Genomic DNA, 13,236 nt, shown 5'->3' on the forward strand with positions numbered 1-13,236 from the left:
GTGTAATTAATCTGCTTTAAAGGAGTTGATGGCAACGCAACAACAACGTCAGAGATCTGGTTTATCCTGGAACTGGTGTCATAATGCAGTGTTTCCCAACCCTGGTCCTCGAGTACCTCTAACAGTACACAGCTTCGTTGTAGCCCTTGGTAAACACACCTCATTCAACTCATTGAGGGCTTGATGATCAGTTGACAGTTTGAATCAAGTGTGATTGTCCAGAGTTGCAATGTGTACTGTTGGGGATACTGGAGGACCAGGGATGGGGAACACTGTCATAGTATGTGTCAAAACCTAAATCAGACAGACAAAGAAACTCATTCTGTCTTCCTGGATGTCTGTGTTCCGTTCTGTGTTGAGCCTGATTCAGAACCTTGTCTGTGTCTATATGTGCTTGGTTCTGTTTGTCTTGTTGCCTCCCCTTGGTTCTGTTTGTCTTGTTGCCTCCCCTTGGTTCTGTTTGTCTTGTTGTCTCCCCTTGGTTCTGTTTTTATTGTTGCCACCCCTTGGTTCTGTTTGTCTTGTTGTCTCCCCTTGGTTCTGTTTGTCTTGTTGTCTCCCCTTGGTTCTGTTTGTCTTGTTGCCTCCCCTTGGTTCTGTTTGTCTTGTTGCCTCCCCTTGGTTCTGTTTGTCTTGTTGTCTCCCCTTGGTTCTGTTTGTCTTGTTGCCTCCCCTTGGTTCTGTTTGTCTTGTTGTCTCCCCTTGGTTCTGTTTGTCTTGTTGTCTCCCCTTGGTTCTGTTTGTCTTGTTGCCTCCCCTTGGTTCTGTTTGTCTTGTTGCCTCCCCTTGGTTCTGTTTGTCTTGTTGCCTCCCCTTGGTTCTGTTTGTCTTGCTGTCTCCCCTTGGTTCTGTTTGTCTTGTTGCCTCCCCTTGGTTCTGTTTGTCTTGTTGCCTCCCCTTGGTTCTGTTTGTCTTGTTGCCTCCGCTTGGTTCTGTTTGTCTTGTTGCCTCCCCTTGGTTCTGTTTGTCTTGTTGCCTCCCCTTGGTTCTGTTTGTCTTGTTGTCTCCCCTTGGTTCTGTTTGTCTTGTTGTCTCCCCTTGGTTCTGTTTGTCTTGTTGCCTCCCCTTGGTTCTGTTTGTCTTGTTGCCTCCGCTTGGTTCTGTTTGTCTTGTTGTCTCCCCTTGGTTCTGTTTGTCTTGTTGTCTCCCCTTGGTTCTGTTTGTCTTGTTTCCTCCCCTTGGTTCTGTTTGTCTTGTTTCCTCCCCTTGGTTCTGTTTGTCTTGTTGTCGACCCCTTGGTTATGTTTGTGTTGTAGTTGTGTCAGTCAGAGCAGAGCAGAACCACGTGTTTGTGTAAACAGTAACACAGCACCGAGAGAGACGTTTCTGATAATAGGATGGTCCCAGCATGGGGCTCTTAAACTGTCCCAGCGTTGCTCTAACTACAACACTACAGGACCGGTAGGGAGCAGGACCTCTCCATTCATGTGGAACGCCTCTCCAACATGTCTCTCGTATGTTGTTTTCTTGTCACCAAATTTGTCAAAACTGTTTTTTAGCCTTGTCATACTGTATTTATCGTGTTAATTCAAAATGCTATGTTTCTTAATGCTGTCAGACTTCCATAGAAATAACTAAAACAAAGGGAATAGGGGTCATACTGTTACACAGTCTAGTGATCCAAAGTGCTCTCCAATGATCTATTCAGTCACTCCGTCTGCTATTTCTCCCCACTGATGCCAGATCCTATTGAGGAAACAGACACTTCCGACAGACTGCCTTTCAGTCAGCTGGATGGTTTAGACCTCCTTTTATAACCCCCCCTCACCTCCCCCCACCACCTCCCCCCAGCCCAAATTAACCCCCTGTCAGCGGCCCACAATGAGAGTGGGCATGGCCCAGGCTGATTTATCCCACGGCTACCCATCGTGAGGGCACAGTGGCCCCCAATGGCCCCCATCTCCCCATTAGCTATACGCCCAGCCCTGTTGGCCTCCCTCCCTCAGGGGGGACTCCCCTGTCCCCCCTGCCCCCTCTGTCCCGCCCTCACACGGCCTGTCACGCAGCACAAACCTGTCACCCTGTCTGCTGAAGAGACAGTCAGCCAAAATACTGATGTGATGGGAGAGGGATTACAATCAAAGGACCGATTAGCAATTAATTGGCTGTAAAAATAAGTGTTGGCATCAGTGTGTGTGTGTGTGTGTGTGTGTGTGTGTGTGTGTGTGTGTGTGTGTGTGTGTGTGTGCGCGTGTGTGTGTGTGTGTGTGTGTGTGTGTGTGTGTGTGTGTGTGTGTGTGTGTGTGTGTGTGTGTGTGTGTGTGTGTGTGTGTGTGTGTGACAGAGAGATAGTGTAGGTGTGTGTATGGTTGACACACTAAATCAGGGGTAGCGTGCCCTAACCCTCCCCACTCTGCCCTGCCCATATGGTCCCTCAGGAGTGCAGCCAGTCATGGCTGTCGGGAGGATAGAGGGACTCCCATTCTGCACACACACACAGAGACATACACACCACAACGCAGCATGGGGACACACTACCACAGAGCCTAGGAGATAGACAACACTTCAGACTGACAGTTCTCTCCCATTGAGACTTACAGCCTCCCCTGACGGATCTATAAAAGATAGCTGATTGACACACTGTGGTACTACTGTCCAGGATTATTATTGTCTCAGTCAGAGTCTCACTGGATATTATTTTGAAGACTGTTGGATCTTGGATACAGCCAGAGATGTGGGTGGGTGGTCCCTCCCACAGAGGGTATAGGGTGGGTGGGCAGTGGCACCCTCTGAGCCTGGCACTGCTGAGTGTGTTGTGCTGCCTGTGCCAGATGGGCATAGGAGCATGGGTACTGGCCGTGTCCGGTGATGAGAGTGTGCCAGGGGTCTCAGTCTCTGTGGTGTTATTTCCGACAGACACGGGCGCTGCCACTCAGGACGGGGCCAGTGAAGGGGCCACCTCGGCCCCCACCTCAGAACACGAGGATGACAACTCCCTGAGCTACACAGGTACTGATGCTGCTTCCGGTTACTATGGTAACTCTTCCTTGTGTGTGTGTGTGTGTGTGTGTGTGTGTGTGTGTGTGTGTGTGTGTGTGTGTGTGTGTGTGTGTGTGTGTGTGTGTGTGTGTGTGTGTGTGTGTGTGTGTGTGTGTGTGTGTGTGTGTGTGTGTGTGAAATCCGTTCATGAATAATGGTAAATTCTCAATTCATGAATTGCTCTTCAAATCATCTCCTAAATTGACTCAGTTAAATGTTTCCAAGGACTCTGTCATGTCCAGACTTCTCTCCCTCTTATTGCAACACACACTTTTCTATCAGAGGTTCTCTTGAGTTTTCTCATGTTCTCTCCATCCATCCATCTGTAAGTCTTTATGCTGCTCAAAATTGTATTTGTGAAACATTAGTCATTCATAATGTGAGGTTGGAGGAATTGATTACACTGGGTGAGGCACAATAGTGACTAATGGAAGGACGTGGGTTTTAAAGTTGTAATCGTGACATTATTTTCTGCATAGCAACTGTCATATTCTTTCTGAACTTGGAGTGAAGAAATGGCAGATCATATGAAACATATTCTGTCACACCTGGTATATAAACCTCTTATCCTCTATAGTTATCGGAGATTACAATATGCATTTTGGGGATGATCTTAGTGTAGACATCTTCTATATAAACATGAAGAATTCCCCTGTTCACTGCCTACCATGTTAATGCACAGAACACTGTGAGTAACTAAGGCAAACTGCCTGTGTCTCCCTCTGAGCTCCAACACTAGCTAAGAGAAACGAAATCAAACGTGTTGATCATTTTGTGAATACATTACCAGAGACAAGAGATTAGGTTTCCATTTGTGAGTCCAGAAAGAGGAGATGTGTGGGAGAACGAGGTGCAGAGTGGTGTTTCAATTGACATAGACGGTGTCTCCCAGGGTCAGAGGGCTCTGTGGGGTGATGAGGAATAGGAAATGGAACCAACGTGAGAGACTGAGCTAACATACACGCACGCACGCACACACACACACACACACACACACACACACACACACACACACACACACACACACACACACACACACACACACACACACACACACACACACACACACACACACACACACACACACACACACACACAGGGACATGGTCTGGAGCTGATTACAGATGAGGCGTGTGTTTGGTTTGTTTTTGCATCGTTTTCCTGACATGAGGGGAATAGAAGTGTCTCCACTGTGTTGTCAGTGTGTGTGAGAAGCCCTGGTGATTTACCGGACCTCACACACACAGCCTCTCTCAGCTCCAGGAAGTCTCCTGCAGAAACAGGAAGTTCAATATGAACTGCTAGAGCCATTACCAGGGTCCATCACTGTGTGTGGTGGAGAATAGGATAGGATCGCCAAGAAAGAAAGGTTTAGTACCCCAGTAAATATGGGGATCGCTGCCAGTGTCACAGAAACATCTGAAAATTATATAATCTAAAGCTGATACAGACTGGTATGCCTGTATTGCTTCACCGTTAATGGACCTTGACATACAGAACATGGACTAGCTAAAATCCACTATTTCTGTATTGTTGTGTCACTATTAGATTGTAACTGAATACAAATCAGAGTTACTACATATTGCTCTTTAAAACAGTTTGCCCTGTCTTGGCATGATTTATGTGAAGATTTAATCTGGAAAAATCATATAATTTCTGCCTCGCTGCATATGGGTTCATGGTCAGGGTGTGAGGCGTTTAAACTTGTTTGAGTGGCCCCCCTCATTAATCTGCAATAATGACAGTTCCAGGAGTTCATCTTTAATCCGTCCGTTTAATGCCGTCCGTGCATGGAAGGAGGGAAATCGATCTGTCCCAACCAGGGACATGGGACTATTAGGTGCCCTAATAATTCAGTCTGCTGCTGATAGGACAGAGTGGACTGCAGCCAAGGACTCCATTTACACACAGCCTGCCTGGGTTGAACTACAGATTACTTTGAAAGCTGCCACTTTTTAGCAGAAGTACAATTGAAGTTCACCTTGAGAGGGCCACACGGTAAAGTATCGGATCCTTCATCTGGTTCACTGCTTTTATTTTTGCCATTGAAGCCCCTTGTGATCATTGTGTCCTTGATTGAGAAACAAGTCCAAGAGGTAAATCTCACCATGTGGCTGAGGTAAGTGGCAGATCCCAACAAACAACAGAGGCCATCCCCAGGAGAGGACAAGTTCACTGTGACACCACTCCATACAGGGCCCTACAGAAGTATGATGCAGTCTGACCTTTGTATTAAGGTTCTCTCAGAGTACCAAACGTGTCCGTATACGTATTGGACCGTTGGCTTTCAAACTGTTCAAATTCTAAACTCAGCTCAAGCTTTTTTCTCCAACTGTCAACACAATCAAATGAATAGAGGACAAATACCGGAGACACGTTGGTTGAGAATTGTTGGGAGGTGCATTTTTGGTTTGTGCGTACCCCACGGATGGTGGTCTCAGAGCCACATTCTAGATTCATGCTTTAGGGTTACTGTAAATAAATTACACTTTACTCATAGTTATAACACGTATCTATCTAATATTAGCAGGTTTTATGTTCATTGTTACATGTCCATGGTGATAATTACTAGGATAATAACAGATTGGAATCGCTTGATGTGTTGAAGAATGACTATAAAGCCTTTATTATCAGCCTAACTGTGTCAATGGATGATCTCAAAATACCATAATATAACATTCAATCTATGGCAGCACACTCTTGACCTGAAGTTTACCTGTTAAGATTGGTGTTTTTATGCTCCTCTAACAGACTTGATTATTACTCTCAGCAGCCAGCCAGCATGCCAGTCAACCAGTCAGCCAGTCAGCCAGCCAACCAGTCAGCCAGCCAGCCTGCCAGTCAACCAGTCAGCCAGTCAGCCAGCCAACCAGTCAGCCAGCCAGCATGCCAGTCAACCAGTCAGCCAGTCAGCCAGCCAACCAGTCAGCCAGCCAGCCTGCCAGTCAACCAGTCAGCCAGTCAGCCAGCCAACCAGCCAGCCAGCCAGCCAGCATGCCAGTCAACCAGTCAGCCAGTCAGCCAGCCAACCAGTCAGCCAGCCAGCCTGCCAGTCAACCAGTCAGCCAGTCAGTCAGCAAGCCAGTCAGCCAGCCAGCCAGCCTGCCAGCCAGCCAACCAGTCAGCCAGTCAGCCAGCCAACCAGTCAGCAAGTCAGCCAGCCAGTCAGCCAGCCAGTCAGCCAGCCAGCCAGCCGGCCAACCAGTCAGCCAAACAGCCAGCTCTCACATATTGCATCCTGAAGTCAAAGTGCATTGTAAATGTATGTCCATAATGAAGGAGAGCGACCGGATTCAAAACAGAATAATTAAAGTCGCATGCTGAACCCCCAGCAGCACTTGCAGTATGTTAGCTGCCACACCGCACTGTAGTTGGCAGTGACAGACACGCAGAGAGAGAAAGGAGAGGAGACAGGTCTTTGGTTCTCTTGCTGTAACATGAAAGGCTGAGCTTGACTTTAGAGCAGTACATTTCAGATCATCTGCTGTGGACAGTGGACAGCTGTTGTGGACTGTGGACAGCGACCACTGCGTCTGTCACACATCACAAAGGATGGCAGCGATCACAGCACCGCCTGGCTGTCTATTTGTCCGTTTCTGGAAATAAAGACGCAGAGGAAAGTGAGGAAATTGAAGGTCGCCGCACTGCCACTGTTGATTGGCTGTAGAACAGAATGGGTCTAGACAGCTGCTATATTTCATATTCTCTCCATGCGTGTGCCCCTGAATGTCTAGTGTCAGACATTCACTGTAATAACAGATGGGTTGATGGGAAATTAGATGATCGTCTGAATGAGAGACGGTAGTTGCTTTTCTGACTGAATAGATGGAGAATGCCAGGCCAGGCAAGCCTTCTCCATCACTGTACTTCTCCACCCTTATCTTTCTGCTTCAGGGATCTAGTAGTTGTATTGCAAGTGATCAAAGTAATGGCACATTGTCCTATGTTGTGTCCATGAGGTCTGTGTTGTGGGCTGTGTTGATATTCATGGCCCATGGTGGGTGAGTGGGTGGGTGAGTGGGTGGGTGAGTGGGTGGGTGAGTGGGTTACATTACTTTGTTTATCCCTGATTGATGTGGAGGTGGAGCGGCACTGTGCAGCTGGCTTGCTGGCTGACAGCTTTACCGTGAGAAAGATGTACAGCTCTATTCCCCATCCGTCCTCTCCTCTCGTTACATACCCTGCTCTGGCCTTGAGTCGCCACCCTGCAAACCAATCAGCCTGCCTGCCTGTGTCAGCCCACCCACATACATTACACCAGAGTGCGATCGCTACAGTGCTGCATCCCCTGTGTGTGTCACGTCTCCACACCAACCCTTCTTCATGCTCAGAAGTGGCCCGGTGCTCATGATGCAGGGAAAGAGAGCGGTGTTCGTGTGTAGTCAGCCTCTCTCTCTCACGTCCCACTCGATACAGAGCTGTTCCACAACCCCCCCCCCCCCCCTGGAGTGACAACATATAGAGCTGATCCAGCTTGGAGGAGCGATCCTACTTCAGATGTAATTGCCTTTAACCCAGCACGGCTGTCCTGCAGAAGACTCCCCCACAGCCTGTTTTGTGTAGGGCCACAGAGCCTGGATGGTGACCTTGTTCCCTGTCCAATCTCTTTTCATCTCTCTGATCCTCACAGCTTAACTCACCGCTGTCCCAGGAAATAGCTCTATTAGCCATTCCACTCAGACGCCTAATGCTGTCAAGAGGGGTTGGAGTGTGGATAAGAGTGGGTAAAATAAAGAGAGAGAAATGGGGTTTAAAAAGAGGGAGAATGGGGTTAGATTATTCAAATCCAAATATCAAATCAAGTCAAAATATTGGTCACGTATACAGTTTTAGCAGATGTTATAGCAGGTGCAGCCAAATGCTTGTGTTACTAGCTCCTAACAGTGCAGTAAAAATGTCAAACAAGTACACAAATAATAATTAAACATAGAAACAAGAAAATCCATGTTTGAGGTTCAGGGTTAGAGGAATTACATTGGTTTAATGGCTGATGTTATGATTATCATGGAAGGAAACGTGTAAAGTGGGTCTGATTTTGCTAAGTGCTAATAACCAGCTCCGCCTCCTGTCCTCCCCAACACCCATCTCATATCCAAACAGAGAGACTCCTGGGTAATTACAGTGTTTTTCTGCCTATCATGTGAATAGGCTACACTCTGCACCAGCTGTGGGGAGAGAGGGAGGGAGGGAGGGAGGGAGGGAGGGAGGGAGGGAGGGAGGGAGGAGGGAGATTTAATGCCTCCCTTTGTATTGTCCCTGGATGTCCATATGGTGTCTTCATGACTGTCAGGCAGGTGCATTTTTGATTACCCAAATTGAAGGGGACAGCGTGTAATATTCAGTGGTGGAAAAAGCACCCAACTGTTAAACTTGAGTAAAAGTAAAAATACCTCAAGTAAAAGTGAAAGTCACCCAATAAAATATTACTAGAATAAAAGCCTAAAGTATTTGGTTTTAATTGTACTTCAGTATCAAAAGTAAATGTAATTGCTAAAATATACTTGTATCAAAAGTAAAGGAAAAGTATATATAATTTAAAATTCCTTATAATAAGCAAACCAATAAGCAAACCAGATGGCACCATTTTCTTGTTTTTATTAATTTATTTATGGATAGCCAGCACACCAACACTTAGACATCATTTATAAATGAAGCATGTGTTTAGTGAGTAGGGAAGCAGTGGGGATGACCAGGGATGTTCTCTTAATAAGTGAGTAAATTAGACCCTTTTCAGGTCCTGCTAAGCATTCAAAATGTCACGAGTACTTTTGGGTGTCAGGGAAAATGTATGGAGTAAAAAGTACATTATTTTCTTTAGGAATGTAGTGAAGTAAAAGTAAAAATAGTCAATGATATAAATAGTAAAGTAAAGTACAGATACCCCCAAAAACTACTTAAGTAGTACTTTAAAGTATTTTTACTTAAGTACTTTACACCACTGGTAATATTAAGAAAAGTAATCCAGTGATGAGGATCTCTTTGTCTTGTTTTCCAGCCCTGTTGTTTTTAGTGCATCACTGTCACTGCTGATTTCATCAGCTAGGTTGTTGCCATGGTTGGGGTGTTCGTTGTTGCCGCCCTGTGTGGTCGTGTCTTCTCCTCTAACCAGTCCTCCACCTTGACACAATGGAGAGATCAGAGGGAGCTGGGTGGGAGAGGATAGCCCCTGTAGCCTCAACATTAGTCTAAAGGTGTGCTGGGATGTGCTGAGGGTTCTGATAGCAATGCTCCCAGGCTTCCCATCATGTCTGGACTTGTGACTTGTGATCACACATCAGCTTTATTTGTTTATACAGTTGAAAAAGAGGTCAGTGTTTGGCAGTATTCTCTGTTGCTCTGTGAGGGGTGGCCTAGTATAGCAAAGTATAGTATACTATCGTAAATGATAAACTGGGTGGTTTGAATTCTGATTGGCTGAAAGCTGTGTTATATGAGACTATGTACCATGGGTATGACAAAACATTTGTTTTTACAGTTCTAATTACTTTGGTAACCAGTTTATAATAGCACCTGGGGGGTTTGTGGGATATGGCCAATATATTATTGCTTAATTATAGTTTAGTATAGTATATTATATTATAATATAGTATAGTATAGTAAAGTAAAGTATAGAATATTATAGTATAGTAAAGTATAGTATATTATAGTGTAGTATAGGGGTTGGTGTGATGAGGCAGATGAGGCATGTGCTAGGTCCCTGGCTGGCAGCAGTGAGACACAAGGAAGCCTCCAGTGATGATAAAGATGGGGCCCACCTCCTCAGGTTAGTACAGACATGAATGTCCTGGACAGGTGCATGTGTGCATTATTTATGAGCCCAGAGAGAGTACAGACACCCACACACCTGGGCCAGGTGTGGATTACCCAGGTAACACGGCTAATGTCTTCAACGAGCCCCTTTCACACAGACAGCTACATGGAAACAGTGCTGTACAAAGTTAGATGTTTGGAAATAGCACTCAAAGCTCTCTGCCAAAATTGAAAATCACTTGAAATAAATAGCTTCTACTCATCAGTTTATTGTTTATTAAGACGTCGTTGAAAATAGATTACATTTTTTCAAATAGTGAACTGTTATTGAAGTTTGGTTCCTGAATGGACTGCCTTCAATTCGAATTGACCCCCAGCCCTGGAATCAGTCAGCCAGAGGAGGCTGGTGGGAGAAAATGTGGGAGGATGGGCTCATTGTAATGGCTAGAATGGAATGAATGGAATGGTATCAAACACATCAAACATATGGAAACCACACGTTCCATTAATCCCATTCCAACAGTCACAATGAATCCATCCCAATATAGCCCCTCCCACTAGCCTCCTCTACAGTCAGAGCACGTGTCTGCTAAGCCTCCTGGTCAATTAGGCCTCTTTATGAGTCCACAGCCACCCTGCAGCTCTGCTCTGTCTTCCAGCTAGCTTTACAGGAGAGATGAGTCCCGTAACTGTCAGCTTTATGATTAGGACAACTGTTACTCATTTGAATGGATATGTATGAAGCTGCACAGTCGCACGCCTCGCACAGATGAACACTATGTCTGTGGCTCTCTGTCAGTGCTGTTGGGACGTAGGAGTGCTGGGAGAGGGGTGTCAGTGGTCGCTGGCTGTGGTTCAGCACCTGTTCTCAGGACATTGGCGCGTGGTGTGAGGTCATCAGAACCAGATCTTCCACCGACCACATTTACTACATTCATCACAGAGACAGTTTGTTTTGGCAGGTGATCGCACCGGGGAGAGAGAGAAGAGCCGTTTTATTTGAGAAATGAAGGGAATGCTTTTAGCATGAAGCACTGTGTTGTGTTGTCCTGTGCTCTGGGTCCATAGAGAGAGATCAGTCACTGTGGTTGGGCCTCCCTCAAACCATTCCCTCAACCACTGAACAATGATATTATGAGTATACAATTGGAAACGTTCAAGGAGCAGTGTAGAATCACTTGGAAAACCACAAAAAGAAAATGGCCGAATTCATTTCCATTTCTGTGGCAGTATAGGTTATTGATCTCAGCTTTTTTTTATATAACCCACTGTGCCAAGACATCAATTCAAAGACTATTTCACGTTGGTTCAGTTTCATTAAAATGACGTGGAAGCAATGTTGATTCAACCAGTGTGTGCCCAGTGGGTAGTGTTAGGTCTGAGAACATGGGTGTTTCTCAATATGCAACCGTGCTCCACACTCTCATGCTCCGAGTGCATTCTCCGATCACGTTCTCTTCAGTATGTTCTTGTGATGATGAGAGTGTGGAGAATAGATAAAACAATACATTTCAGAAGCACTCGAACTCCCCCTACTGTATTACCTCCCACTCCCTCTACTGTATTACCTCCCCCTACTGTATTACCTCCAACTCCCCCTACTGTATTACCTCCCACTCCCCCTACTGTATTACCTCACACTCCCCCTACTGTATTACCTCCCACTCCCCCTACTGTATTACCTCCCACTCCCCCTACTGTATTACCTCCCACTCCCCCTACTGTATTACCCCCACTCCCCCTACTGTATAACCTCCCACTCCCTCTACTGTATTACCTCCCCCTACTGTATTACCTCCAACTCCCCCTACTGTATTACCTCCCACTCCCCCTACTGTATTACCTCCCACTCCCCCTACTGTATTACCTCACAATCCCCTACTGTATTACCTCCCACTCCCTCTACTGTATTACCTCCCCCTACTGTATTACCTCCAACTCCCCCTACTGTATTACCTCCCACTCCCCCTACTGTATTACCTCCCACTCCCCCTACTGTATTACCCCCACTCCCCCTACTGTATAACCTCCCACTCCCTCTACTGTATTACCTCCCCCTACTGTATTACCTCCAACTCCCCCTACTGTATTACCTCCCACTCCCCCTACTGTATTACCTCCCACTCCCCCTACTGTATTACCTCACACTCCCCTACTGTATTACCTCCCACTCCCTCTACTGTATTACCTCCCCCTACTGTATTACCTCCAACTCCCCCTACTGTATTACCTCCCACTCCCCCTACTGTATTACCTCCCACTCCCCCTACTGTATTACCTCACACTCCCCCTACTGTATTACCTCACACTCCCCCTACTGTATTACCTCCCACTCCCCCTACTGTATTACCCCCACTCCCCCTACTGTATAACCTCCCACTCCCCCTACTGTATTACCCCCACTCCCCCTACTGTATTACCTCACACTCCCCCTTCTGTATTACCTCACACTCCCCCTACTGTATTACCTCCCACTCCCCCTACTGTATTACCCCCACTCCCCTTACTGTATTACCCCCCACTCCCCCTACTGTATTACTCCCCACTCCCCCTACTGTATTACCTCCCACTCCCCCTACTGTATTACCTCCCACTCCCCCTACTGTATTACCTCACACTCCCCCTTCTGTATTACCTCCCACTCCCCCTACTGTATTACCTCCCACTCCCCCTACTGTATTACCTCACACTCCCCCTTCTGTATTACCTCACACTCCCCCTACTGTATTACCTCCCACTCCCCCTACTGTATTACCTCCCACTCCCCCTACTGTATTACCTCCCACTCCCCCTACTGTATTACCCCCCACTCCCCCTACTGTATTACCTCCCACTACCCCTACCGTATTAACTCCCCCTACTGTAGTACCTCCCACTCACCCTACTGTGTTACCTCCCACTCCCCCTACTGTATTACCTCCCACTCCCCCTACTGTATTACCTCCCACTCCCCCTACTGTATTACCTCCCACTCCCCCTACTGTATTACCCCCCACTCCCCCTACTGTATTACCTCCCCCTACTGTATTACCTCCCACTCCCCTACTGTATTACCTCCCACTCCCCCTACTGTATTACCTCCCCCTACTGTATTACCTCCCACTCCCCCTACTGTTTTACCTCCCACTCCCCCTACTGTATTACCTCCCACTCCCCCTACTGTATTACCTCACACTCCCCCTACTGTATTACCTCCCACTCCCCCTACTGTATTACCTCACACTCCCCCTTCTGTATTACCTCCCACTCCCCCTACTGTATTACCTCCCACTCCCCCTACTGTATAACCTCATACTCCCCCTGCTGTATTACCTCCCACTCCCCCTACTCTATTACCTCCCACTCCCCCTACTGTATTACCTCCCACTCCCACTCCCCCTACTGTATAACCTCATACTCCCCCTACTGTATTACCCCCCACTCCCCCTACTGTATTACCTCCCACTCCCCCCACTGTATTACCTCCCACTCCCCCTACTGTATTACCTCCCACTCCCCCTGCTGTGT

General features: G+C 47.0%; 1 protein-coding gene across 2 annotated transcripts in view; it reads left to right on the top strand.

The window, feature by feature from the left end:
• LOC129832536 (roundabout homolog 1-like) overlaps window positions 1-13,236 on the top strand; it is a 448,098-nt gene that overhangs the window by 47,146 nt on the left and 387,716 nt on the right. The window contains exon 2 of one of the 2 annotated variants that reach the window (XM_055896660.1): window positions 2,857-2,949. The exons of the other annotated variant lie outside the window; for it this stretch is intronic. Coding sequence (XP_055752635.1) covers window positions 2,857-2,949 — 93 coding nt within the window. The remainder of the gene's footprint in view (window positions 1-2,856; window positions 2,950-13,236) is intronic. 2 annotated transcript variants of the gene reach the window in all.

The sequence above is a fragment of the Salvelinus fontinalis genome, chromosome 33 (assembly GCF_029448725.1).
Source record: "Salvelinus fontinalis isolate EN_2023a chromosome 33, ASM2944872v1, whole genome shotgun sequence".
Lineage (NCBI taxonomy): Eukaryota > Metazoa > Chordata > Actinopteri > Salmoniformes > Salmonidae > Salvelinus > Salvelinus fontinalis.